The sequence below is a fragment of the Canis lupus genome, chromosome 9 (assembly GCF_011100685.1).
Source record: "Canis lupus familiaris isolate Mischka breed German Shepherd chromosome 9, alternate assembly UU_Cfam_GSD_1.0, whole genome shotgun sequence".
Taxonomy (NCBI): domain Eukaryota; kingdom Metazoa; phylum Chordata; class Mammalia; order Carnivora; family Canidae; genus Canis; species Canis lupus.
Window position 1 is genome coordinate 33,754,834 of NC_049230.1, and position 26,817 is coordinate 33,781,650.

General features: G+C 37.0%; 1 protein-coding gene across 3 annotated transcripts in view; it reads left to right on the plus strand.

Moving 5' to 3' along the window:
- GDPD1 (glycerophosphodiester phosphodiesterase domain containing 1) overlaps window positions 1–26,817 on the plus strand; it is a 53,767-nt gene that overhangs the window by 15,217 nt on the left and 11,733 nt on the right. For all 3 annotated transcript variants that reach the window (XR_005364606.1, XM_038547948.1, XM_038547949.1), the window contains exons 2-6: window positions 1,640–1,682; window positions 15,282–15,417; window positions 18,209–18,254; window positions 24,849–24,967; window positions 25,487–25,576. Coding sequence is in view for 2 of the 3 variants with exons in the window: in XM_038547948.1 (XP_038403876.1) it covers window positions 1,640–1,682; window positions 15,282–15,417; window positions 18,209–18,254; window positions 24,849–24,967; window positions 25,487–25,576 (434 nt within the window). In the remaining variant the exon portion in view is untranslated. The remainder of the gene's footprint in view (window positions 1–1,639; window positions 1,683–15,281; window positions 15,418–18,208; window positions 18,255–24,848; window positions 24,968–25,486; window positions 25,577–26,817) is intronic.

The window sequence follows — 26,817 nt, forward strand, 5'->3', positions numbered from 1 at the left end:
TGGGCCTGGAACTCACAACCCGGAGATCTAGAGTCTCACGCTCCATTGACTGAGCCAGCCAGGTATCTCTCATTCTTATAGATAAGGAAGCTCAGTCCCAGAGAGGTTATGTAACTTTCCTTAAGGTCATGCAAGTATCAGATAGATTTGAGAGCAAAGATCCTGACTCCACCTTCAACTACTACACTATACTGCCTTCGGCCAAGGTGATTAAAGGATTCACTTTTTTTTTAGTAATTTATAGGAAAAGGAGGAGTCAGTTTAATAACTTATGATATGATAAATGCCTTATTAGAGAGATGTATAAGAGAGTATGGGGATGTAGAGGAGATGGTTTAACAGTTTCTGAGAAGGTGTGTATGTACCAAGTCCTCTTCTTTCTTTCCTATGACAGGCTGATATTGTAGCTTTTCTTTTTTTATTTTTAAGATTTTATTTCTTTATTCATGGGAGACACAGAGAGGCAGAGACATAGGCAGAGGGAGAAGCAGCTCCCTGTGGTAAGCCCGACTGGGGACTGGATCCCAGGACCCCAGGATCACGACCTGAACCAAAGGCAGATGCTCAACCATTGAGCCACCTAGGTACCTCCCTGCTATTGTAGCTTTATTTATTTATTTTTAAAGATTTTATTTATTTATTCATGAGAGACACAGAGAGAGGTAGAGACACAGAGGGAGAAGCAGACTCCCTGCGAGGAACCCGATATGAGACTCCATCTCGGGCCTGGGATCATGCCCTGAGCCGAAGGCAGACATTCAACTGCTGAGGTACCCAGGCGTCCCAATATTGTAGCTTTATAGAAATGTTTAGGTTCTAACCTTTCTGTGTTGCTGTGGCTTTGTTGTCATCTTTAATTCTTACTGGTGCAGCCAAAAAGCAATTCAAAATACCATTACATTCTTTAAAACACTTGTAATGTCTACATGCCATATAAACATCAAGATTCACTAGATATATCTTTTTTTTTTTTAAGATTTATTTATTTATTCATGAGAGACACAGCGACAGAGAGAGAGAGGCAGAGACACAGGCAGACAGAGAAGCAAGCTCCATACAGGTAGCCCGACGTGGGATTCGATTCCGGGACTCCAGGATCATGCCCTGGGCCGAAGGCAGGTGCTAAACCACTGAGCCACCCAGGGATTCCCACTAGATGTATCTGATTAAAGTGAATTTCTGGAAAAATTAAAAAATTCACATTAGGGGTGCCTGGGTGGCTAAGTCAGGTAAGCTTCTCTGCCTTTGGTTCAGATCATGATCCCTGGGGTCCTGAGATCGAGCCCTGCTCAGCGGGAAGCCTGCTTCTCCCTCTCCCTCTGCCCCCGTCCCCCTGCTTGTGCTTACACACTCTTTAAAATAAATTTTAAAAAAATTTTTTTAAGATTTTATTTATTTATTCATGAGAGACACAGAGAGAGGCAGAGACACAGGTAGAGGGAGAAACAGTCTCCCTGCAGGGAGCCTGACTCGGGACTGGAACCCAGGTCTCCAGGATCATGCCCTGGTCCCAAGGCAGGTGCCAAACCGCTAAGCCACCCAAGTGTACTTAAAATAAATAAAATATTTAAACAAAATTAAAAATTTAAGAAGTTCAAATTAGCCAAGTAAATGAAGTTTAAATTTAATGTTTTCACAGGTGCTGGAGAAAATTTGGAGAATACAATGGCAGCCTTTAAACAGTAAGTATACAAAAAGGTATTCTTTATAGTTTATCTATGATGTGATGATGATTCACAAAGTGAGGATAGCATACGTGTCACATCCACTTGTGATAATTGTTTCTATTTTATTAAAATCACTTTTTTTATTTTTTATTTTTTAGCTAGTCTGAAGTGTTACAAAGACTGGCTTCTGCATAACTGAAAAACTAGATCAGAGTTGTGGGTAATCAAAAGATACTATAGTTCTAAAGCTGAAAGAAGGCATTTGTAACAAGGAACACACTGTGTGTAATGCTAATTAGTCTTGGAGAGAAAGAGAAAAGGAGAAAATGAAACAACTGTTAACATTGGTTGCTGTTTATGAATAGGATTATGTGTCTGCCCTGTAATTCTTCTACAGACCTGAAACTGTGATCTGGTCTTTCTTGTTTGAAGCCTTATGAGTATTAATCCTTTTTTTTTTTTTGAATAAGGTAAATTAGATTTTCTCTAATGTTTCAATTATTCACATTTCATATAGATCTCTATTAGAATACCTCACAGAAAAGCAGCAGGAGAGACAGAAATGAAAGCTGACTGATACTTTGTTCTCTGTCTTAGAGTAAATGATCATCATTAGTCTGTGGTAATGGTGAGAACACTGTTTTCTTTTCCCTGAAAAATAAAGCAGAGAATATGAAAAGTTAAACCCCATGGAAGACCTTACCTTTCCATATTTAGTAAGAAAGGTATTTTCTTATATATTTGTTGAGCCATTTTTATGCATACAATTGGGGCTGAGAAATCAGAAGTTGGCTTGAGTTTTTGTTCTGTTTCTCATCATTCAAAGACACCTTAAAATTTAGGGGGCACCTGGCTGGTTCAGTTGGTAGAGCATGTGACCCTTGATCTTGGGGTTATTTTTTTTTTTTATTTTTATTTATTTATGATAGTCACACACAGAGAGAGAGAGAGGTAGAGACACAGGCAGAGGGAGAAGCAGGCTCCATGCACCAGGAGCCCGACGTGGGATTCGATCCTGAGTCTCCAGGATCGCACCCTGGGCCAAAGGCAGGCGCCAAACCGCTGCACCACCCAGGGATCCCTGATCTTGGGGTTATAAGATCGAGCCCCATGTTGGGCATGGAGAGTACTTAAAAATAACAAAGACACCTGAGAGTTTATTTTTCCTGTTATCGGGTCCAAATGTACTGTTTCTCCATATTCTAGTTTCATCTAAATCCTATTCTACTGTGCTCATCATTGCTCACTCTTCCTGTTCTATAATACAATGCCTTTGAGGCGCCTGGATGGCTCAGTCGGTTAAACGCCTGCCTTTGGATCAGGTCATGATCCCAGGGTCCTGGCATCAAGCCCTGCATGGGGCTCCCCACTGAGCAGGGAGCCTGCTTCTCCCTCTCCTGCTCTCCCTGCTTGTGCCCTTTCTCAAATAAATAAATAAAATCTTTAAAAAAAAAATGTCTTTGACTATAATATCCAAATTCTCTTATAGCCCTAAAAATGCAAAACTTTCCTCCTGTCTGTGGAAAGAACTTTACAGATTCTGAAACAAAATATTTTAAATTAAGTCAAAATAAGATAAAGTACGTTACTTTAAATTATCTTCTCTGGGTAGCCCTGGTGGCTCAGTGGTTTGGCACCGCCTTCAGCCCAGGGCTTGATCCTGGAGACCCAGGATCGAGTCCCACGTCAGGCTCCCTGCATGGAGCCTGCTTCTCCCTCTGCCTGTGTCTCTGCCTCTCTGTGTGTGTGTGTCTCTCATGAATAAATAAATAAAATCTTTAAAAAATATATAAATAAATAAATAATCTTCTCTGAGATCATATATATAACATTTCTTTCTCTCTCTATATATATTATATATTACATAAAGTATAAACCTAGATAATATAACTAGATATATATAACATACATAATGCATATATATAAAATTTATTTGTACAGTTTACACTGAGACACACACATACACATATGTCACCTACTACCACTGCCATATACTAGATTTATCAAATATTTGTTGCCTGGGATATAGTGATATATATTACCTGGGAAAAAATGCATATAATTTTGATTTTAGCATTCTTTATACTTAAGATCTATTATTTTGTAAGTTTTTCCCCATATTTTTTGTTAAATTTTTATCAACCACCTTTATTTATGAAATTAAAATACACGATTATATAATAAACTGTTTCTAAGGATGGTACATTTGTATAATAAATTATTTCTAAGGATGGTATGTAAATATTTTTATCTTTATTTTTTTTAAGAGATGGCATATACGTCGCCCTGTAAAGCTCTTGTTTTTCTTTAAAGATTTATTTATTTATTCATGAGAGACAGAGAGAGGCAGAGAGATGCAGGCAGAGGGAGAAACAGGATCCCTGCAGGAGCCTCATGCAGGAATCAATTCTGGAGCTCCAGGATCACATCCTGAGCTGAAGGCAGACACTCAACTGCTTAGCCACCCAGGCATCCCAATATTTTTATCTTTATAAAGTTTTCATTTATTTATTTGAGAGGAAGAGAGAGAAGGAGCAGGGGGAGGAACAGATGGAGAAGCAGACTCCCCACTGAGCAGGGAGCTCAATGTGGGGCTCTATCCCAGGACTCTGGGATCATGACCTGAGCCAAAGGCAGATGCTTAACTGACAGATACTGTGCTTAAGTATGATGTATCTTTGATAGGAAGAGTAGATGAGGGAGAGATAGTAAAAATATAATGAGCAGCTAAAAACTTAGATCTTATTTATGTGCATGTGTAGAGATATACTTCACAAAGCATACATATTATGAAATGGGGGTGAAGACAAGAGGATATTAGAAAATGCATAAATAGGTGGTGGCAGAAGCCTGGTTAAGATTAACCAGAAAATTGAAAAGCTACCAGGACTAGAAGAGTTATCATTTGGTATGGAGGAAGAAGCTATTTTTATTTTTATTTTAAAAATTATTTTAAGATTTCATTTATTTATTTGAGAGAGAAAAAGAAAGAGTGAACATAAGTTGGGGGAAGAGGTAGAGGGAAAGAGAGAAACAGACTCAATTCCGCGTCTCCAGGATCACACCCTGGGCCGAAGGCAGCGCTATAGGCAGAGCAGGGAGCCTGCAGCAGGGCTATATCCCAGAGCCTCCAGATCCTGACCCAAGCCAAAGGCTGATGCATAATGACTGGGCCATCTAGGCACACCAAGAAACTATTTTTAAAATGTGAAATGTTTGAGGTGCCTGGCTGGTTCAGTCTGCATAGCATGCAATTCTTGATCTTGGGGTTGTGAGTTCAATCACTATGTTGGGTGTAGAGATTACTAAAAAAAAAAAAAAAAGGAAAAGAACATGAAATGTCTGAGATTAAGATGTAAGGGTATGTAGATGAGATATGTCTAGGAAACTGAAAGGACTTTAGGAATGTGTGGAAAATTAATTCATTATGGCAGGGCTAAAGAACTAATTAGGAGTGACAAAAAATAATTGTATATCACAATTTCTTCCTTTTATTCTCTCTCTTCTTTCTTCTTTCTTTCTTTCTGTGATTCCTCTGAGAGTAAGAATCCTTCCATATTGGTCTCTCAATCCCTAATACCTAGCTCTGATGCTAATAGACTCTCACTAGTTACTTATGGAAGGAGAAATGGAATGGGCACTCAAGAACAAAGCAGGGGCACCTGGGTGGCTCAGCGGTTGAGCGTCTGCCTTCGGCTCAGGGCATAATCCTGGGGTCCTGGGATCGAGTCCCATATCCAGCTCCTTGTGGGGAGCCTGCTTCTCCCTCTGCCCGTGTCTCTGCCTCTCTCTCTGTGTCTCTATGAGTAAATAAATAAAATCTTTTTTTTTAAAAAAAGAACAAATCAGAATATCAACAGAAAACAAATGGAGGAGACCGAACTCCATCCATAAAAAGCATAGAACCAAAGACTAAGGAATTGAACTACACACACACACACACACACACACACACACACACACACACAGAGTCCCTAAGCCCTTGAGTATGTAAAATCTGGCTCTTAAGAGCTAATAAAACTAGGTTATTAAACCAGGCCGCCTTTGTAAATACCCACAGGACAATTTGATCCCCGTGGTATTAATATGAATGGTAAAAGAAACAAATTGTTTTAGCAATAGCTGGAAGTATAAGTTGGCAGACAGTCAAAGTAATTAATCAGTGACCTGGTTCTCATGATACATTTTTCAGAATATCTAATTAATAGAATACTAATTTCTCATCTATGAAATGGGACTAATAATAAACCCAAGTAATGCAAGGAATAAGTGAGATTCAAATAAATTCCTTAATATAGGGTATGATATTTATTTATTTTTGGACTTACTATTTTTATTTTATTTTTTCCAAATTTTTATTTAAATTCTAGTTAGTTAACATATAGTGTATAGAGTCTCTTTAAAATTATTATATATTGTTTCTGTGGAATTCAAGTAATTTCACATCTTTTAGAGCTAGAGTTTTTATTTCTTCTTCTGGTAATATCAAAGCTTTGGTTCCTTTTTTCTGTTTGTAATCAACTTGTCAGAAAGTCAGCTATATTGGGGCATGTGAGTGGCTCAGTTGGTTAAGGCTGAGACTCTTGATTTCTACTCAGGTCATGATCTCAGGGTTATGAGATAGAGGCCAGCAGGCTCTGTACTCAGCAATCTGCTTGAGATTCTCTCTCTCTCTCTCTTTCCCTCCTCTAACCTCCCCCCACATGTACTGTGCTTGCTCCTTCTCTCTAAAATAAATAAATAGGGATACCTGGGTGGCTCAGCGGTTAAGCATCTGCCTTCGGCTCAGGGCGTGATCACAGGGTCCTGGGATTGAGTCACACATGGGGCTCCCTGCGGGGAGGCTGCTTCTCCCTCTGCCTGTGTGTCTCTGTCTCTCATGAATAAATAAATAAAATCTTTTTAAAAAATCTTTAAAAATTCAGCTATATTAAAAAAATTCAGCTATAAAATATCTGGTGCTTCAATTGAATTAGATGCATATTGTTATTTATGGAAAATTTTGAAAGCCAAAGTGATTTTAAAAATTCCCTTTTTCTAGCTATTTGTGTATCAAATTTGGGATAATTTTACTGGGATAATTTACAAATTGTCCTGGATGTACTTACCCTTGCTTTAATTTTTTATTAGCTTGATAAGAGATACACAATAAATAGAAAGTATTTTTTATATAGTTACTAAACATTTCTAAAAATAGCCAACATTTCAGCTGAGGCAAACTTCAAACTTAGATTTCTTAGGTAAAATGTATAATTTTTTATTTTTTTAAATTGATTAAAAAATTTTTAAAAGATTTTATTTATTCATGAGAGACACACACAGAAAGAGAGGCAGAGACACAAGGCAGAGGGAGAAGCAGGCTTCATGCAGGGAGCCCGACGCGGGACTCGATTCCGCGTCTCCAGGATCACACCCTGGGCCGCAGGCAGCGCTAAACCACTGAGCCACCTGGGCTGACCTATTTGTTTATTATTTTGGGTAGGCTCCATGCCCAATGTGGAACCCAAAGCAGAATTTTTTAAAGATTTTATTTATTTATTCATGAGAGATACACAGAGAGATGCAGAGACATAGGAAGAGGGAGGAGAAGCAGGCTCCATGCAGGAAGCCCAATGCGGGACTTGATCTTGAGACTCTGGGATCACGCCCTGAGCCAAAAGTAGACCTCAACCGCTGAGCCACCCAGGTGTCCCAGAGTTGTGGGTTTTTTTGTTTTTTTTTAATACAGGACAATATAGATAACCCTTACTCTTACCTTCCATTCATATACTTATGTAAAAAAAAAATAACAAAAGAAAAAGAAAGTAAAATATGCACATGACCAAAAATCAGTATTACTGGGGTGCCTAGGTGGCTGAGCCCTGTATCAGGTTCCCTGCTTAGCCAGAAGTCTGCTTCTTCCTTTCCCTCTGCTGCTCTTCTTGCTTGTACTCTCTCACTCTGTCAAGTAAATAAATAAAATCATTTAAAAAAAAGAAAAGAAATCAGTAGTACCAAATTTTTTTTTAGCTATATGAAGGATTTTAGGATTTTATTTCAAAACTGTTTACTGGCTACATATATTGCTTACAGTTTCTACATTTCTTCTTTTTTAAAAAATTGAACACAATACTGTTTTCAACAACAATATTTACAGAAATTTAAAAATATGGAAAATATGGAAATATGGAAAAGTAATTCTACTAACCTAAAAACTTTTTATTTGCTTCTTGTTTTTTAAGATTTTATTTATGTGAGAGAGAGAGCAAGTGAGAGAGAAGAGAGAGAGAGGATGCTAGAACAGACTCCCCACTGAGATTGGAGCTAGACATAGCCAGATCCCAGGACCCTGAGATCATGACCCGAGCTGAAACTAAGAGCTGGCCACTTAACTAACTGAGCCACCCAGGCACCCACCAAATTAAAATTATATTTAAACTTTATTTTACATCAGTGGGATCATACCACACCTACTTTTTTCATTTAGATATACTTCAAAAATGTCATTCCATGTGACTATTTTATTATTGTAAGTATAGTACTTACTATGCCTGTAGATCATCATTTATGATCATTTAGGTGCTAGCTGGATAATAATTAAAATTTAAAATGTGAATAGAAAAAAAATAAAATGTGAATAGATATCTAATAGATAAGTAAAACATGGCTTCATTCCAGTCATTTAGAAATGTTTGATACCTACAATATGCCCAACATTATGAACATTAGAAAGCATGGAGCAGACATAGGCCTTTCTTCTCTAGGAATTTAATATCTAGTTATAGAGACCTGACTTGATAAAAAAAAAAACCACTGGTAAACAATTTAAGTGCATGGGAATATATTGCACAAACATAATTTATCTACTTTTGTATCGTCTCATCCTACTCGGCTCAACACAGCTCTTACTCTTTCCATTCTTGAATTTTAAAAAGAAAAAATATTTCTTTGTAAAACTTTCTCCCTGCTTCATCCATGTTTACTTTTTCTTCATCTTGAAATGTAACCATGGTGATTAGTGCATAAAGTGCTATGTGGGCATTTTACATATACAGAGTTTTTTTTAAAACAAATACTTAATGGAGTACCAGCTGTTCAAGGTCCTATGCCTAGGCACTAGAAATACAACAATAAACAAGACATAGTCCACAAAACTTTTACTCAAAGAGCTACTGTCTCATTTGGGCAGGGAGGAGATAAATGGATAAATTCAAAACAGTGTTAGTAAATACTATGACAGTAAACCTGAGGTGCTTCAGGAAATCCTGGCAATTTAACAGTATATAAACTGGTGACCTAATCTAATCTGTGGGGATTGGGTTTCTTCAGAAACCACCCGAAATTGTGGTTTCTAAGCTCAGAACTGAAGGGTGACTAAGAGTTAGCAGATAAGGAGAAAAATAAAAACTTAATAAAATATGTATATAATATACATTCCATAAAATGCACAAAGTGTATAGCTCAGTGAATTTTAACATATATATGTGTGTGTGTATTTATATATATACACATATATACCTTTGTAACCACCATCCAGTTAAAGATATAGAACATTTCTAGCACCCTTGAAGCTGTCCTTGCCACCTTTCCCAGCCCAGACCTTTCCCTGTCCACACTACTTGTCCCTAGATAGCCATTATTCTAATTTCTATTATAAATTGATTTTGCTTATTCCCAATAACATAAATGTAATCGTACAGTATTTACACTTTGTTTTTGGCTTTTCTTTCTTCGGTTTATATCTGTAAGATTCATCCATGATGTGTGAAATAACGTTATCTGTTTTTTAATAGCCAAATGCATTCATCCCTCTCTGATAGATACTTAGCAGAAATGGAATTGCAGAATCATAGAGTAGGTCTACATTTATACCTTCCAAAGTGATTATACCAATTGACACTCAAACCAGCAATGTAGAGTTCCAATGCTCCACTGTCTTGCTAATTTGTTGTCAGTCCTTTTAATTTAGCCAGTATAATGGATATGTAGTGCTATCTCATTATGGTTTTAACTTACATTTCCCTGTTGAATTTTTATGTTAAACATCTATCCATACACTTTTTTTTAAAGATTTTATTTATTTATTCATGAGAGACACAGAGAGAGAGAGAGGCAGAGACACAGGCAGAAGGAGAAGCAGGCTCCATGCAGGGAGACTGACGTGGGACTGGATCCCAGGACTCCAGGATCACGCCCCAGGCCAAAGGCAGGCGTTAAACTGCTGTGCCACCCAGGGATCCCTCTATCCATACACTTATTGGTCTTCTGGAAATCTTTTTTTTTTTAATATTTTATTTATTTATTCATGAGAGACACAACAGAGAGAGGCAGAGACATAGGAAGAGGGAGGAGAAGCAGGCTCCATTTCAGAGAGCCCAATGTGGGACTCGATCCTGGGACCACAGGATCACGCCCTGAGCCAAAGGCAGATGCTCAACCACCAGCTACCCAGGCGTCCCTGGTCTTTTGGAACTCTTCATCTAAAAAAAAAAAAAAAGGAACTCTTCATCTGTGATGTGCCTGTTCAAATTTGTGTTTATTATTTTATTGTATATTGTTTTTCTGCGAAAGACATTTAAGGCTAAGAGAGTATTGAAAGACCGTGGAGCTATTTGGAGTGTAAGGTGCAAGGTGGAGAGGAGGTATAGAGAGCTAATATTATCATCACTGCTTTGCAAATAAGGAAACTGAAGCATAAAGAAGCTAAATAATTTGCCCAAGTAAGTAATCTATGCTTTTTCCCTCAACTTTATTGAGGTGTAATTGGCAAATTATATTTCAACTTTACACTGTGATGATTTGATATATGTATACATTGTGAAAGGATTCTTACCATCAAGTTAATTAACACATCCATCACCTCATGTTTACCTTTTTTTTTTTAGCAGTGTTTGTGCTCCTAACCTCTGTGATATTCCCTTTGTAAAAGTCATAGGTTCTTGAATGTGAAAGGAACCTTAGAGATTGTCTCATCGATCTAATCCTTTCAATTTTTCCTTTTTTTAATTTAAAAACATTTATTTTATCATGGTAAAATACACATAACATTAAAGTTAACATTTTAACTATTTTTTTTTTTTTTACACTTTAACTATTTTTAAGTGCGCAGTTCAGTGTCATTAAATATATTCATATTGCTATGCAACTATCACCACTATTCGTCGCCAGAACTTTTTCATCTTTCTGTACCAAAACTCTGGATCTATTCCCTAACCACTTCTCCCCAGACCACCATTCTACTTTCTATTTCTATTAATTTGACTATTTTAGGTACCTTTATATAAGTAGAATCATTAAATGTTTGTATTTTTGTTTTCGCCTCTTTTCATCTTGCATAATATCTTAAAGATTCATTCATTTATGTTATGGCATATATCAAAATTCCCTTCCTTTTTTTTAAAGATTTTATTTATTTATTTGAGAGAGAGAGTCAGAGAGCCAGAGCACAAATGGGAAAGGGAAAAAGCAAGGGAGCCCGATGCAGGGCCCGATACCAGGATCCTGGGATCATGACCTGAGCTGAAGGCAGACACTTAACTGACTGAGCCCCCGGGGTGCCTCAAGATTTTTTTATTTTTAAGTAATCTCTCCACCGAACGTAGACCTCGAACTTACAGCCCTGAGATCAAGAGTCACATACTCTTACCAACTGAGCCATGTAGGCTCCCCAGAATTCCCTTCCTTTTTAAGACTGAATAATATTTGTAGGTATATGCCACATTTTATTTATCCATTCATTAATTGATAGGCAATTAAGTTGCTTCTACTTTTGACTGTTATAAATAATGCTTCTATGAACATTCTTGTGTACATGTTTCTTTAAGTCTCTGCATTCGGATCTTTTCTGTGTGTACCCAGAAATGGAATTGCTGGGTCATATGGTAAATCTATGTTTAATTTTATTTTTATTTTTTTAAGGTTTTATTTATTTATTCATGAGAGAGAGACACACACACACACACAGAGGCAGAGACACAGGCAGAGGGAGAAACAGGCTCCACGCAGAGAGCCCGACATGGGACTTGATCCCGGGTCTCCAGGATCACACACCCTGAGCTGAAGGCGGCACTAAACCGCTGAGCCACCCGGGCTGCCCTCTTTTTTTTTTTTTTTTTTTTTAAGATTATATTTATTTATTCATGAGAGACACACACAGAGGCAGAGACATAGGCAGAGACGTAGGCAGACTCCTCAGGGAGCCTGATATAGGACTCCATCCCAGGCCCCTGGGATCACACCCTGAGCCAAAGGCAGATGCTCAACCACTGAGCCACCCAGGTGCCCCATATATTTAATTTTCTTGAGGAACTGCCATTTTATATTCCTGCCAACAATACACAAGTGTTCCAGTATCTCCACATTCTGGCCAATACTTTTTCTTTTTCTCTTTTCTTTCCTTCTTCTTCTTCTTCTTTTTGTTTTTTTTAGAATAATCACCCCAATGAGTATGAAATAGTGTCTTCTGTGGTTTTCTTTGTTTGTTTACTTATTTATTTTTATTTGTTTAAGATGTATATATTTATTTATTTATAAAGATTTTATTTATTCATTCATGAAAGACATACAGAGGGAGAGAGAGGCAGACACACAGGCAGAGGGAGGAGCAGGCTCCATGCAGGGAGCCCAACGTGGGACCTGATCCCGGGTCTCCAGGATCATGCCCTGGACCGAAGGTGGCACTAAACCGCTGAGCCACCAGGGCTGCCCAGATTTTTATTTATTTATTCATGAGAGACAGAGAGAGAGAGAGAGAGAGAGAGAGAGGCAGAGGGAGAAGTAGACTCCATGCAGGGAGCCTGATGTGAGACTCGATCCCAGGTCTCCAGGATCAGGCCCTGGGCTGAAGGCAGCGCCAAACCACTGAGCCACCCGGGCTGCCATTTGTTTGTTTGTTTGTTTGTTTGTTTATTTATTTATTTATTTATTGTAGTCTCTATATCCAGTGTAGGGCTCAGACTCACAACCCCAAGATCAAGAGTCACACACATCTCTTCCAGCTGAGCAGTCAGGTGCCCCTCTTACTGTGTTTGACTGGATTTCCCTAATGATTAGTGATATTGATCATCTTTCCATGTGCTTCTTGTCATGTCTTCTTCGGAGAAACATCTATTCAAGTCCTTTCCTTATTTTGTTGTTTGTTTCCTTATTTTGTTGTCAGATTATTTTGTTGTTAAGTTTTAGGGGTTCTTTATATACTGTGGATATTAATCCTTTATCACATGATGATTTGCATGTATTTTCTCCCGTTCTGTGGATTGCCTTTTTACTTTGTTAATGTCCCTTGATGCACAAAAGCTTTTAATTTTGATGAAATACAATTTGTCTTTTTTTTCTTTTGTTGCCTGTGTTTTTGGTGTCATAGCCAAGAAATAATTGCCAAATCCAGTGTGATGAAGCTTCTCTCATATGTTGCCTTCTAAGAGTTTTTTTTCAGTTTAGATGTTATGGTTAGGTCTTTGATCAATTTTTAGTTTATTTTTTGATATGGTGTTAGGTAAGAATCCAACTTAATTCGTCTACATCTGGATATCTGGTTTCCTCAGCACCATTTGTTGAAAAGATTGTCCTTTCCCCATTGAATGGTTGAAAATCATTTGACATAGTATATGAGAGGGTTTATTTCTGGATTCTCTATTCTATTTCATTGATTTATATTCTATTTCATTGATTTATATTCTATTTCATTGATTTATATGTCTGTCTTTATGCCAACACCATATTTCTTTGATTGTGGTAGCTTTATAGTAAGTATTGAAATTAGGAAGTATGAATCTTCCTACTTAGTTGTTCTTTTTCAAGATTGTTTTGACTCTTCGGGTTTCCTTAAGATTTCACATACATTTTATAGTTTTTTTTTTTTTTTTTAGTAATCTCTATACCCAATATGGGGCTCAAACTCACAAACCCAAATTCAAGTCACATGGTCTTCTGAATGAGCCAGCCAACTGCCCTTCAGGCATTTTAGGATGGAATTTTCTTTTTCTTTTCTTATTTAGTTATTTATTTATTTTTAAAGATTTTATTTATTTATTCATGAGAGACACAGAGAGGGAGAGAGAGAGAGGCAGAGACACAGGCAGAGGGAGAAGCAGGCTCCTCACAGGGAGCCCAATGTGGGACTCGATCCCAGGACCCTGGGATCACACCCTGAGCCAAAGGCAGATGCTCAACCGCTGAGCCACCCAGACATTCCTAGGATGGAATTTTCTATTTTTGTAAAAAACATTTTGCAAAATCATTGGGATTTTGATAAGAATTGCATTGAATGTGTAGATCAGTGTAGCTTAATAATATTAAGTGTTGTAAGCCATGAACATGGGACCATTTATGTATGTCTCCTTTAATTTCTTTCATCAATGTTCTATAGTTTTCATTGTACAGGTTTGTTACTTCCTTGGCTAAGTTAATTCCTAAGTTATTTTGTTTTTGTTTTTGTTTTTGTTTTAGGGAGGGGAGGGGCAGAGGAAGCTTGATCTCACCACCCTGGGATCATGACCTGAACCAAAATCAAAAGTCAGACACTTGACTGACTGAACCATACAGGCACCCAATTTTTTATTCTTTTTGATGCTATTATAAGTGGATTGTTTTATGATTTTATTATTTCCCTTTTTACATCATTCATTGGTAATATATAGAATTGTAACTGATTTATGTGTGTTGACTTTTTTAAGATTTTATTTGAGAAAGAAAGAGCACAAGCAGGGTAGAGAGACAGGGAGAAGCAGACTCCCCACTGAACAGGTAGTCCAATTCAGGGCTTGAACCCAGGACCCCGAAACCATGAACCCAGCTCAGCCAACTGAGCCATCCAGGTGCCCCTCTGTGTTGATTTTTTATATTCTGCTGCTTTAGTGAGTTTATTAGTTCTTGCAGGTTTTTTTTTTATTTTTATTTATTTATGATAGTCACACAGAGAGAGAGAGGCAGAGACACAGGCAGAGGGAGAAGCAGGCTCCATGCACCGGGAGCCTGACGTGGGACTTGATCCCGGGTCTCCAGGATCGCGCCCTGAGCCAAAGGCAGGCGCCAAACCGCTGAGCCACCCAGGGATCCCAGTTCTTGCAGTTTTATTTGTGGGTAGAGTCTTTAAGATTTCTACATACAAGATCATGTCATCTGTGAACAGAGATAATTTTACTTCTTCTTTTCCAATTTGGATTCCCAGCTCCCTTTTTTTCTTGCTTAACTGCTCTGGCTGGAATTTCTAATCCTATGTTGAATTAAAGTGACAAAGATTGGCACCATTTTCTTGTTCTTTAATCCTACCATTTTTTAGATGTGAAAATGTGGGCCTAGAGAAAGACATTTACTTGCCCATAGTTACACAGTAAGTTCATAGCAAAGTGGGAATTGGTATCCAGACCTTTTTTAAATTCTGATCCAGTATTTTTTCTATTATATTGGGTTGACAGAAATATGGATAGCTGGTTATGGAAAGGGGCAACATGATTCTCTTATTCTGTTTAGAATATTTTCACATCAATATATTATAATAGATGACAGTATAGAGAAGTATCAGTGTTATGAGATTTTTTGCTATTTGTAACTCCTGATTTTTACATTTAACGCATATAATGTAAATTAAGTTTACTTAACTTTCAGAATGTCATTATTCTTCTTGCATTTCTTCAGTGCAGTTACAATTGGAACTGATATGCTGGAACTGGACTGCCATATCACAAAAGATGAACAAGTTGTAGTGTCACATGATGAGAATCTAAAGAGATCAACTGGGGTCAATGTAAACATCTCTGATCTAAAGTACTGTGTAAGTAAAAATGTATAATAAACTAATATCTAGTACATATTTGGGCCTATAAGATTTTTAAAAATAATGAATGCCAAAGAAAATTTTAAAAACTATTCTAACTTTCAGTGAGGATTTATACTCACTACAGAAATCTGTGGATACATCTTTGGAGACTTACTTTTATAAATATTTTAACAAAATTACCAAAGTCTTCAAATATAAAATGACTGGAGTTCAACTTGCTTCCTGTTTGATGTATGCTACAATTTATTTGATTCAGATTAAATATATGAATTAATTTTAGTCTTTAAGTATAGGAAACCTGATTTTAGTAGTTTACATGCCATTATAGTAAAGACTGGTAAATGGATGGAAAATAATGCTTTACTTTACCACCTAAAGAAAAGCTATGTTAACAGAATTCTATCTTTATGTGTACCCTGTATGTTTTTTGCATAGTTGTGATCCTACTCGATATTATATATATATTGTTTTTGAACACTTTAACATTATGGCATGATACACATTTTTCCATGCTTTTTTTTTTTTTAAAGATTTATTTATTTTTGAGAGAGACAGTGAGAGAGAGCATACAAGAGAGAGAGCATGCAAGAGACAGTGAGAGAGCAGAAAGGGAGAGAGAGAGAAAATCCTCAAGGAGACTCCCTGTAGAGCCCAATGTGGGGCTTGATCCCAGGACCCTGAGATCATGACCTGTGCTGAAACCATGCATCAGACCCTTGACCAACTGAGCCACCCAGGTGCCCCTGCTTTTAATTTTTTTAATAGACTTCAACTTTTAGAGTGGTTACTAGGTCATAGCAAAGTTGAGCAGAAAGTATAGAGTTCCACATAGCTTCTGACCCTCCACAGGTACAGCCGCCCCCTCCCCCACCAACATCCTGCACCTGAGGGGTGCATTTGATAAAATCTGTGAACCTATATTGACACATCATTATCACCTCAAAATCCATAGCTGATATTAGAATTTATTCTTAATGTTGTACATTCTATGGGCTTGAACATATAATGGCATGTTGTTTTTAATGTATAATGATGAAAAAAAATGTATAATGAGGTATCAGCTGTCATAGTGTTGTGCATAATAGGTTCACTGCCTAAAAACCCTCCGTGTTCTGCCTTTTCATCCTTGCTGCCCTCCAGCCCCTGGCAACCACTGATCTTTTTATTTTCTCCACGCTTTTACTTTTTCCAGAATGTCTATAGTTGGAATTGTATGAGATTTAGCCTTTTCAGATTCCATGCTTATTTTTCTTTTCTTTTCTTTTTTAAAGATTTTATTTATTTATTCACGAGAAACACACAAGAGAGAGAGGCAGAGACACAGGCAGACGGAGAAGCAGGCTCCATGCAGGGAGCCCAGTGTGGGACTCTATCCCGTGTCTCCAGGATCACGCCCTGGGCTGAAGGTGGTGCTAAACCGCTGGGCCACCGGGGCTGCCCCAAATTCTTTCTTTTTTTATATATATATATATATATATATATATATAGTTTTAAAAGAAATTTATTCATGAGAGACACAGAGAGAGAGAGACAGAGACAGAGGCAGAGACACAGGCAGAGGGAGAAGCAGGCTCCATGCAGGAAGCCAGATGGGGTACTCGATCCCGGGACTCCAGGATCACGCCCTGGGCCAAAGGCAGGCGCTAAACCGCGGAGCCACCCAGGGATCCCCCCCAGGCATTGCCCCCCTGGCATCCCCACCCCCGGGCATCCCTTATATAGAGTTTTTAAAAGATATAAGCATATGGATCCCTGGGTGGCGCAGCGGTTTGGCGCCTGCCTTTGGCCCAGGGCGCGATCCTGGAGACCCGGGATCAAATCCCACGTCGGGCTCCCGGTGCATGGAGCCTGCTTCTCCCTCTGCCTGTGTCTCTGCCTCTCTCTCTCACTGTGTGCCTATCATAAATAAAAAAAAAGATATAAGCATATATTTATGAAGACACGCATATAAATATATTTATTAAAAGTATCTAATAAGGTTATCTCATAGTTTAGTATATATATGTAACCAAAGCAAGCAAGTTATCTCTGTTTTTAAAATTATTTCCCTAAGTAAACCCCCATCAGGGAAATTATTTGGTAAAAGATTAGGAGTATGATAGCATCTTAATATACATTGAAAGTTGTAATTGCCAGCTTGCTTTCTAAAAGTGTTTAAGAGTTCTAAAACTCTGGGGCATCTGGCTGGCTCAGTAGGTAGAACATGTGACTCTTTTCATTTTTTTATTTTATTTTATTTTATTTTTTTTAGCATGTGACTCTTGATCTCAGGGTTATGAGTTCAAGCCCCATGTTGCTCACAGAGATTATTAAAAAATAAAATATAGTAAAATTTTTTTTAATTCTAAAATGTGATATTTGAGGAATTCCCATTTTGCCATACCCTTACCATTATTGGGTATTAAAACAAAAATTCCCTAAATTTAAATTTTAGTTAGCATTTATTTGATTATTTGTGAGTTTAAAGATTTTTTTCTGGATGATTGTTAGTCATTTTTAGAAATTGTCTATTCTTGATGCTTGTCTATGGAAGTATTTATATATTATTATTAGAAAGGTCCATATTAGTGCAAATTTTTTTTTCTTGTAAGATGTGAAAGTAGTTATATAATTAATTTGCTGTTTGGGATGTTCTGCCAAAGAGTGCCCTATGCAAACATAGGTAATCATAGTTAATGTTTTTATTCTTTTGTTTTTTGAAGAAGCATATCTTTGTCTTACTGTAAGACACTAAAATGCTTTTAAATTTTGGGGAGTTAACTTTTTTCAATCATATCTTTTAAAGGAACTTCCACCTTACCTTGGCAAACTGGATGTCACATTTCAAAGAGGTAATATTTCCCATTTGCAGCTTATACATTTACATTAAAGTGTATTCATTTACACTGAGAATTAGATATACATGTGTGTTTTTATGTGATAGGAAGTTCCAGCTAAAAGTACTGCCCTCAATACTTACTCTCGCAGACCTACAAATCTGAAATCTTGACCCTGAGATGAAGGCTAGAGATTTAACTGGCTCATTCTATTTAAATTTATGTACAGTTAATTTAAGCCTAAATACTAATTACAAGAAACCTAGACATTATTGGGGCTACTTTGCATTTCTAAAGCTTCAAATTCTAGAAGATTACTATAACTTGTAGTAAAATCCATCATAAGTAAAATAAATGAAAAGACATTAGAAGGACACCTTTCAGATCCTTACTGATTCTATAACACGTGAGTTTATATCATTTCACTGTTCCCTATCTTAAATTATTAGAGAGAATTCTGTTACTCAGATGAACCACCCATTTCCTGGTCATTGTCACTTTTTAATCACTAGCATAGCAGTTTTCTCCCTTTTGAGGGAATATTTCTCACAAAGGAACGTGTTCCTTGGCCCCATTTGTTAGCTTTGTTACAATGGAACATGGTGATAAAGGTTGCTGAGCCAGTATAGGGTCCCACAATCACAATTCAGCCTCATGTTTTGAATCATCCAAACGTAGCCCAGTAGAACTACAAGATGCTACATGGTGTGGTCCTTGATGTGGTATGGTTTGCATATAGTTAAAACCTTAGTTAAATGTCAAGGATCTAAAGAACTGTAACTGCTCTGTGAACTAGACTTAAAATCGGCCAATATAATTTCTCCTTGACTGGAAGACTTAAGAAAGCCAAATAAAAATCAGAAAATTGTTTAAATTAGCTATTTCTAAAGGATGTTTAGATCTGAAGTTTTCTTGATTTTACTTTCCAGGTAAGTATCATTAAGCTGTATTGGTTTGCAGAAACATTTTTTTCATTTTTTATGATTAACAGGATTATATTTGCCAAGCTATTATAATATTTGTGTCAATTGCAGATTTGTGAAGATTAAAAATATTTCATTTCATAAGTGAAGGGTTTTTTGTTGTTGTTGTTCTTTGGGGGTTTTATTTTTTTGTTGTTGTTCTTGTTTAATTTTTCCTCTTGTAGAGCAAAGCCAAAGCCTCACAAAAAAATAAAAGATCCTTGGAGGAATAAAATGTTTTCATTTTTTTCTAAGGTTTATACCTTCCTTTCTTTTTTAAAAATTTATTTAATTTCTTTTATTTTTATTTATTTATTCATGAGAGACACAGACTGAGAGAGAGGCAGAGACATAGGCAGAGGGAGAAGCAGGCTCCTCACAGGGAGTTCGATGCGGGACTTGATCCCAGATCCTGGGATCAAGACCTGAGCCGAAGGCAGACACCCAACCACTGAGCCACCCAGGGGTCACCCTTTTTTTTTTTTTTTTTAAGTTTTTATTTATATACCTTTGTCATAAAGCCATAAAACTTTTGAATAGGCAGTGACCTTTGAGGCCATGTAATTCCATATCTCCTTGTGTTTTAGATAAGGAAACTGAGGCCTAGGGATGTAAATTAACTTTCTTTTAAAAAGATTTTATTTATTTATTTGAGAGAGAGAAATAGAGTGTATACACAAGACAGAGCACAAGCAGTGGGGAAGGGCAGAGGGAAGGAAGAAGCAGATTCCCTGCTGTGCAGGGAGCCCAACACAGGGCTTGATCCCAAGACCCTCAGATTGTGACCTAAGCTGAAGGCAGACACTAACCCACTGAACCACCCATTTTACACCCAGATGTAAATTAACTTGATTAAGGTCATACAACAAATAAATGACAGAGCTAGGACTTGAAACTAGGTCTCCTTCTAACCAGGCCAATGTTCAGCTGTACCTTACTGCCTCTCCATCTAAAGAGTCTCTCTCTCTTTTTTTTAATTAAGTAGGATCCATGCCCAACATGGGACTAGAAGTCATGACCCTGGGATCAAGAGTCTCATGCTCTCCCGACTGAGCTATCCAGGCACCCCTAACAAGCCTCTCCAAATGCCTTAACAGCAATGCCATGTACTCTCAAGTTTCAGACACCTAGAAAAATAATTTTTGTTCATATTGCATTCAGGTTTTTTTTTTAATATTTTATTTATTTATTCATGAGAGACAGAGAGAGAGAGGCAGAGACACAGGCAGAGGAAGAAGCAGGCTCCATGCAGGGAACCTTATGTGGGACTTGATCCGGGGTCTCCAGGATCGCACCCTGGGCTGCAGGCGGCGCTAAACCGCTGCACCACAGGGGCTGCCCATAGGTGTTTTTTGTTTGTTTGTTTGTTTTTTAAGATTTTATTTATTTATTCAGGAGAGACACAGAGGGAAAGGCAGAGACATAGGCAGAGGGAGAAGCAGACTTCTATAGGGAGCCTGATGCAGGACTCCATACCAGGACAGCGAGATTACAACCAGAGCCAAAGGCAGACGGTCAACCACTGAGCCACCTAGGTGCCACTGTGTTCAGTTTATATCACAATTAACTTGAGACTCTGCCTCAAATGTGAAGTTTACCTTAAATGTGAAGTTTATAGGCTAATATATAGTACTATAAAAACTTGACTCAGATTAGGCCCATAGTTGTTCCTTTCTTTTTTTTTGGGGGGGGGGGTGTCCAATTCCCCTGCTCAGAACTCATGCTTACTTTTCTTTAAATGCTAGAGAAAGACAGACTACCAACTTTCAGGGGAATACAGATTTTAGCCCTCTTGCTTTTTATTTATTCATGAGAGACACACACACACAGAGAGGCAGAGACACAGGCAGAGGGAGAAGCAGGCTCCATGCTGGGAACCCAATGTGGGACTCAGTCCCAGGACTCCAGGATCATACCCTGGGCTGAAGGCTGCGCTAAACCGCTGAGCCACCGGGGCTGCCCCTTCTTGCTTTATGGTTCATAATTTTACTGAAATAATTGTTTTTTTTTAAGGTGCTTTGATGTGCCACAAGCTACATTAAAAAATAAATATAAAGAAATAATATAAAAATTTATTAACCAAAGGGTTATTATCTATCCTGCTTACTTAAAAGTAGCCTTTAAATGGAAAATACATAATCTGATAATCTAAAGTTGATCAGAATGATCAGTTTTCAAGTTCTAGCACATTTATAGAGGTAACTTCACTCATTCTATTACCTAACACATCCTCTGGCATACTCCTTGCCTGTCACTCTTGTTTTCCTATTTCCGTTTTTGTAGTATTTCACAGGTGGTTAACTTCTGCCCAGAACAATACTGGGGACAAACTTCTTTCCTCAACTGATTTTCTATATTCTATGCTGGCTGAGGCATCTAATGTAAATATCTTCACATTACTTTAGCATGCTTTTTTTCTTAGTTATTAGTATAACTTTAATTTCCTTGTTTGTCCCACTATTAGATGCAGTATTATCCTTATTGTATAATGCTCCAAAGTTAGTTTTATCTGTTTGACTTTTTTCTAAGTTGATTTTTGCAAACATTTTACCTGAGTGTGAGTAATTCTTTGTCTGTAGCAATTCTTTTGACTGCCAAATTATTTTTTCCACACTTAACAAGCTAACAATTTTTTTTACTTAACTAAAATAGCACTGTTTAAATGAAGTGTAGTGCTAGAAATGTTCTGTATTTGCACTGTCAGTTACAATAGCCAATAACCACATGTGACTGTTGAACACTTAGAAAATGTGCCTCGTCCAACTCAGGGACTGAATTTTTAGTCTTATTTAATTTGAATTTTAATAGCTCTATGTGGCTAGTGGCTACCATATTAAACTGTGCAGAACTAGAATATCATGTTCAGACTTTTTAGATTGTAACAGAAACTAGTTTATACTAGCTTAAGAGGAAAAAAAACCACAACAGATTTATTTTATCATGAACTGTCTATAATAGTGGTGGATCTGTGGTTAAACATTATTAGATCCAGGGGCACAAAAGGGACTCTTTTTTATTCATTCCATAGTTCTGCTTCTTTTGGGTCTTACCCTCTTCCAGTGTAGATGGATTTTGTCCTTATGGCAGGGAACATGATCACTGACAACTCATTCATATCCTGCCTGCACATTGACCCAAAGGTAAAAAAAAAGAAAAAAAAAAAAAAAAAAAAAGCAATCTTCCCTTTAAGCTTCAAGGGAAAGTTCTAGATAAAGACACTGATTGGCCCAGCATGGGTCATGTGTCCATCCTTGAGCTATTCCCTGTGGACAAAGAGATGGGCTATTATAATGGGCCAGACCTAGGGCATATACCTCCCCATGAGAATAAAGGGGAAATGGGTCCTGTTTTTGAGAACCCAGTCAGAACAATGTAAAATAAGGGAGATGCAGTCTTCCAAGGGAAGAAAGAGTGCTGGATGGGTAAAAACAAGTTAAATTTTTAGATATTTACATAATTTTTACTGTTCAATTCAGTAGTCTACAATAAGTCTAAACTCAGTTATAAGTGCTAGAAATCCATCTCAAGATAGTTAAAAAAATTTTTTTTAGATACTTTGGTTCTTAAAAAAAAAAAAAGAATTTGGTTCTTCTAACAAAAAAGTCTAGAGATTCTAGGTCTTCAGACATGACTAATTTCAGTTGCTTACACCGTAATTAGTCTCTATCTCTTTTTCTTGGTCCAGTTTCATTTATGTTAGCTCTGTTCTCAGACACACCTTCTACACATAAACAACATCTGACAACATCAAAGTACACCATCCATTCAGCTGAAGATTTCAGGAGACCTCTCCTCATGTTCACAGTGTTATGGTCCATGTGCTGTGGCCAAGGAGACAGAGCCAAATGATTGAGAGTCAGTCAAAATGATCCAGAGCTCCATCCGAGTTACAAGAAGCAGTAAAAAGGCAATAGGAATGGAACACAGAACAGACAAAACAGTAATACTTTTTTCCTTTTTTTTTCTTTTCTCATTTATATGCTGTCTTTACATATAAGTCTGTATTATAAATATTTTTTAACATGGCTTTAATTTACTGTGTTGATACACTTTGTATAATAAAGATGAAATAAGGGATCTTTTACTATTTTTTATTCACATAGTAGTGGGATTGAAGTTTCAGATGGGAGAGAGAATTTTATGATACTTATGCAGTGTGTACAGCATACTATGTAAATGATTCAAGGCAAAAGAGATTAGGAAAAATAAAAAATTAACCCTCAGGAAAGGTAAAAAATGATGAAAAGTCCTCATCTAATTTTTTTATGACTCTAATTTCTACTAAATTTTGCCTAGGAAAAGAATAAAAAAAGTTTTCTTTGAGTAGCTGTATTGATACAATTCTTTAACACACTCCTGAATTAGCATGTATTTCCCTTGCCTGAACATATATATTCTCAATCTCCAAAAATTTCAATGGTGATATCATAGCAAAACTTTCCAAACAACCAGTATCAACTAGTAGAGTATAGGGTTATTGTTTTTTTCCTTCTACCTCCTGGTTCTCAGGAAGGATCTGTAACAAAAGAGAGACTACCAAGAGAAAAACAAACAGAAGTTTATTAATTTATATGTGTCATTGGAGAAACTCAAGGATGAGTAACTCAAAGGCTGGTGAGAACTTGAGTTTATCTAGCATCTTAACAAACAAAGAAAATCCAATACATTTTCAGAGAAGTAACAAGACAAATAAAAAGGATTTTGAGGGGGTGGGGCAAAAAAAAGGATTTTGAGTTTCTAGGGTGGCAAATTGTGGGAACTTAAGTAGATGGGTGAATAATGGAAAATAAAGGCTAGTCAGTACTTTGTTGTGCAGAGTTCTGTGGTACTATCTGTAGATCTAAATTGTCAGTGATACGTTTCGTATGAATTTAAGTCTTGTTTCTAGGCAGATGGAAAAGGACAGAACACTTTTCTTATATCTGCCTCATCTCAGTTGCCTTCAGTTCAAAATAATCCTTATGCCAAAGTGGCATACTGTGGAATGGCAAACTCTGTTACCTTTCGGGGGAATGGTTAAATTAAAATAATGAAGTTGTTGCATAGCTACTCAATGGAGCATTTTAAAACCATTTAAAATAATAATTATATAATAAGTTTTTTTTAAAGATTTTATTTGTTTATTCATGAGAGACACACACACACAGAGAGAGAGAGAGAGAGAGAGAGAGAGAGAGAGGGAGGCAGAGACCTAGGCAGAGGGAGAAGCAGGCTCCATGCAGGAAGCTCGAAGTGGGACTCAATCCCAGGACTCTGGGATCATGCCCTGCACCAAAGGCAGACGCTCAACCACTGAGCCACCCAGGCATCCCCATAATTCTAAATTCTAAGTGTTTTAACATGCAACATTTATTTTTTACTTATGTAAAAAGATCAGGTTAAGGTCTGTAGGTACACTATATTCTAACTACTAAATTATGCCTAGGAAAAGAGTAGAGCAAGTATACTAAATGGTCACAATGGTTAAATCTAAGTTGTTGGATTTTAGATGAATTTCCTTTTCTTTATACTTTTCTTAATTTTGCTAATGTCCTATATGAATACATACTATTGTGAAAACAATAACTTTATCAATTTTTTTCTCCCTGATCATCAAAAAAGTAAAAGTTATCTTTTAAAAATACCTTCAAAAATCTTGCTTCCTCAGCATGCCAGTGTGAAGGAAAAGATAACCGAATTCCATTACTGAAGGAAGTTTTCGAGGCCTTTCCTAACACTCCTATTAACATCGATATCAAGGTCAACAACAACGTGCTGATAAAGAAGGTAGGCAGGCAGTGCCTCTTCTGGGTGTGCTGTGTCAGATTTCACAAACTAAATAAGGCCAGAGTAGGTGACTTCATAGATTGATAATGTTCAAGGAAATGTGATACTCTAAGGATCAGTATTGTCTTAAATAATGCCCTGGTAGAAGAGATCACTCTACTTACAGAAAAGCCTATTTTCAGAGTAAGTTGTCTTGTCTCAATCGTGGATAGAAAGTGAGCTCCTGTGAACCAATTGTTATGGCATCGATACAATTAGCCTCTTCAAATTCACTTGTTTCATTTGTAGTTAGCTTACATCAAGTGACTGGGCAGTCATATTCTATTAGATAAATCATAGAATGGCAAAATATAAGTAATTGCTTATGTTTTATAACTAATCTGAATTCACATATTGGTTCTTCCCAAAGTTTATACTATTTACTGGCAGAAAGTCAGTGGTAATCCATTTTTAAACTGAAGTAATGTAAGTGGATTTACAAATGTGCACATACATAAACTTTTGCATTTTCACACGTAGGTTTCAGAGTTGGTGAAGCAGTACAGACGAGAACACATAACGGTTTGGGGTAATGCCAGTTATGAAATTGTAGAAAAGTGCTACAGAGAGGTAAGCTTCAGAAATGACACAGAATGATCTTTCTTGCTGTTGTGTATCTATAAATGTTATCACAGTAATAACTTTTAAAAATTCTTATTTCAAAGCCTTGATACAAAGACAGATGGTAGAAGCACCTAACCAGAGGTTTACTGATAGAGGTAATGGATTTAATAGAAATAATATACTTGGGCTGGCTCATAGAATTCTTATTTTTACATGCTAATGTTAGTTGTTTGCCAACATTTTATTATGTACATTATGAAACAAAATATGATTCTTGTCTTTTTATATCTGTTCTTTTTGTTAGGTTATTGAAATTATTTGTGTAATTTTGAATTGAGGAAAGTATTCAGTCCTTCACTTCTTTAGTTGAAGCTTCTTGGTTCCCTACCTCCCAGGAAGAACTAATCAAATTAATCCGGGATCCTAATTATCAGGTGGTATATAAAAGTATGGCCATCTGAAATTTTTCTGTTTGAAGAAAATATATCTATAAAAAGTTAATTTGATATATTTTGACATGCTATGCTATACCTCTATAAGCAAGTTTTGCTATATACTATAGGTATTCTAAATATAGCATCTATACTTATATACTATAGCAGATATAGCTAGGAGAATATGAAATTTAAAATGTTAAAAAACCTTAAGCATTGAAGACGCTTTCAGAATACAAGTGATAGTGCAGAATAAATACTGCAACACAAGTAGCAATTCAAAATACAAGATTTCTTTTGGGAAGGTCTACCTTTCCTATCAAAGAAGGCAAAAACATAGATCTAGAATTGGCACCATTATAATTAAAAGTAGAGTTGTACATTAACTAGTACATCAAAGTACCTTAAAGCAAGTAAGTTTTGGGCATCCCTGGGTGGCTTAGCGGTTTGGCGCCTGCCTTTGGCCCAGGGCGTGATCCTGGAGTCCTGGGATCAGGTCTCGCATCGGGCTCCCTGCATGGAGCCTGCTTTTCCCTCTGCCTGTGTCTCTGCCTCTCTCTCTGTCATGAATAAATAAATAAAATCTTAAAAAAAAAAAAAAGCAAGTAAGTTTTATTTATATGCCACAGGCTCTTTGAGATTCCAAGGTAGCTTGTGTACCAAAGGAGAAAACAGTAATCATTGGGATGAATGGCTTCAGATTGCTAAGAATTTAGGGCTGACTTTTCTAAAACTAATCATAGTTGTCTAATGGTATTTTCACATGTCATTAAAAGTGACTGTAATAGGATGCCTCACAACCTGCTAGCGGTT